General features: G+C 50.6%; 1 protein-coding gene across 1 annotated transcript in view; it reads right to left on the bottom strand.

Moving 5' to 3' along the window:
* Positions 1–384: 384 nt before the first annotated feature.
* SF3B2 (splicing factor 3b subunit 2) overlaps positions 385–1887 on the bottom strand; it is a 22636-nt gene continuing 21133 nt past the window's right edge. Inside the window, exons 20-21 of the mRNA XM_015831745.1 lie at positions 1298–1483; positions 385–610 (exon numbers count right to left, since the gene is read on the bottom strand). Of these exons, the coding sequence (XP_015687231.1) occupies positions 539–610; positions 1298–1483 (258 nt within the window). The 3' untranslated portion in view covers positions 385–538. The remainder of the gene's footprint in view (positions 611–1297; positions 1484–1887) is intronic.

Raw genomic sequence — 1887 nt, 5'->3', positions numbered from 1 at the left:
AGTCAGAATTCTTGAAGTGGACTTCAAGTCCCAGAATTCCCCAGCCAGCATCCTTGAAGATAGGTGGACTTCAAGTCCCAGAATTCCCCAGCCAGTATCCTTGTAGGTGGACTTCAAGTCCCAGAATTCCCCAGCCAGCATCCTTGAAGATAGGTGGACTTCAATTACCAGAATTCCCTAGCCAGCGTGCTTTAAGATGGGTGAACCAACTCCCAGAATTCCCCAGCCAGCATGCTTTAAAATGGGTGGGCTTCAACTCCCAGAATCCCCCAGCTAGCATGCTTTAAGAGGGGTGGGCTTCAACTCCACTCATCTTAAGAGTTCACCAGGTTGAGAAACACTCCTGAGGAATGTTTTTTCCCTTTTAACACCCGCTCACAAAGATTTCCAGAGTCTCTGACTTTATTTACAAAACAATCCATTTCTGAGCTCCAATACACAAAGATGAAAAAAAAACCAAAAACCCCAGGGGAGGTTTTAGAGTAGGCATCAGGGAACGACGGACAGGGAAAAAAGGGAAAAAAAGAGAGGAGGCATTTCAGAACTTGAATTCCTTGTACTTCTTGCCCCCGGCTCGGCTGTCCTGGGGCTGTGCTTTCCGCTTCTTTTGCTAAAGGAAAAAAATAAATAAACAAATGCATGAATAAAGTTGGGGTGTTTGTGACAGCTAGTCGGGGACTGGCGATTTCCTCCTGTTATCCATAACCAGGGAATCCTCAATTCCCTCCAATTAGCTCAGCAACCTGCCTTTGACCAGCATAAGCATCTCCGGTCCAGGCTTCTGTGTTAAGATTTTCCCAGTGTCCTTTGGGGCCCTCAGCTGCTGTTGCAGGGGTCTTCAAACTGGGCCCTTTGATGACTTGTGGACTTCAACTCCCAGAATTCCTCAGCCAGGCACGCGTGCCTGGCTGAGGAATTCTGGGAGCTGAAGTCCACAAGTCATCAAAGGGCCAAGTTTGAAGACCCCTGGGCTACTGGTTCCTCTTAGCCGAAGAATTGACTTAACTCACCTGAAAACAGATACTATGTGGGCGTCCATTCCCCAGCAAAGCAGCTATATTCAAGCTTTGGGGTTTGATGTTTAGCAAAGGCCCATGGTCTCACCTGGGGGGCCCAGACAATGCAGTTCCACTGATTTAATTGTTCTCACTGTCAGGAAATTTCTCCTTAGTTCTAGGTTGCTTCTCTGCTTAAGAAGCTTCCACCCCTGACTTCTTGTCCTGCCTTCTGGTGCTTTGGAGGACAAAACTGTTGGTCTTTCCCCTATGTTTGATCTCGGGACGTCGATCCACCTCACCTTCTGTTTGGCCGCGTGCTCGGCCACCATGTCGCTGAAATCCTCCTTCTCCACCTGGGCCTGCTGCTCTCTCACGTGCTCTTCGTACTTCTGGGTCATAGCCATGGGATCGAGTTCCAATTCCTCAGGCGCCAGGGCGACCTCCACCCCTTGGATTTCGGGGACCGGCCCTTTGCGGCTCATGGCCTGCGGGGAGAGAGAAAGGAGCCGGACAGGGGGACGGGGGAGGCGTCAGATTAGGGACGAAGAAAGAAGCCGGGTCCGGCCCGCTAAGACCCCCCTTTAAGCGATGATGGTTTGCTGGGCAGTTTAAGGGCAGATCTGCAGCTGTGAGGCTCTGTCAACAGCCCTATGGCGCCTTCACGGCAGCAGACGTGAACTTTTGTGAGCGATGTCAAAAATCATAAGCGATTGGTTGGCTTAACAAGCAACGTTACAGGACAGTGAAATTGAAGTGTTTGTAATTCACAGCGTAGCTGTGTTTCTCAGCCATGGCAGCTTGAAGATGGGTGGGCTTCAACCCCCAGAATCCCCCAGCCAGCATGCTTTAAGATGGGTGGGCTTCAACTCCCAGAATCCCCCAGCCAGCA

Source organism: Protobothrops mucrosquamatus, unplaced genomic scaffold, assembly GCF_001527695.2.
Source record: "Protobothrops mucrosquamatus isolate PMUCROS unplaced genomic scaffold, P.Mucros_1.0 scaffold_278, whole genome shotgun sequence".
Classification (NCBI taxonomy): Eukaryota; Metazoa; Chordata; class Lepidosauria; order Squamata; family Viperidae; genus Protobothrops; species Protobothrops mucrosquamatus.
Note: the sequence above shows the minus strand (reverse complement) of the source record. Positions and strands in the feature narration are given on the sequence as shown.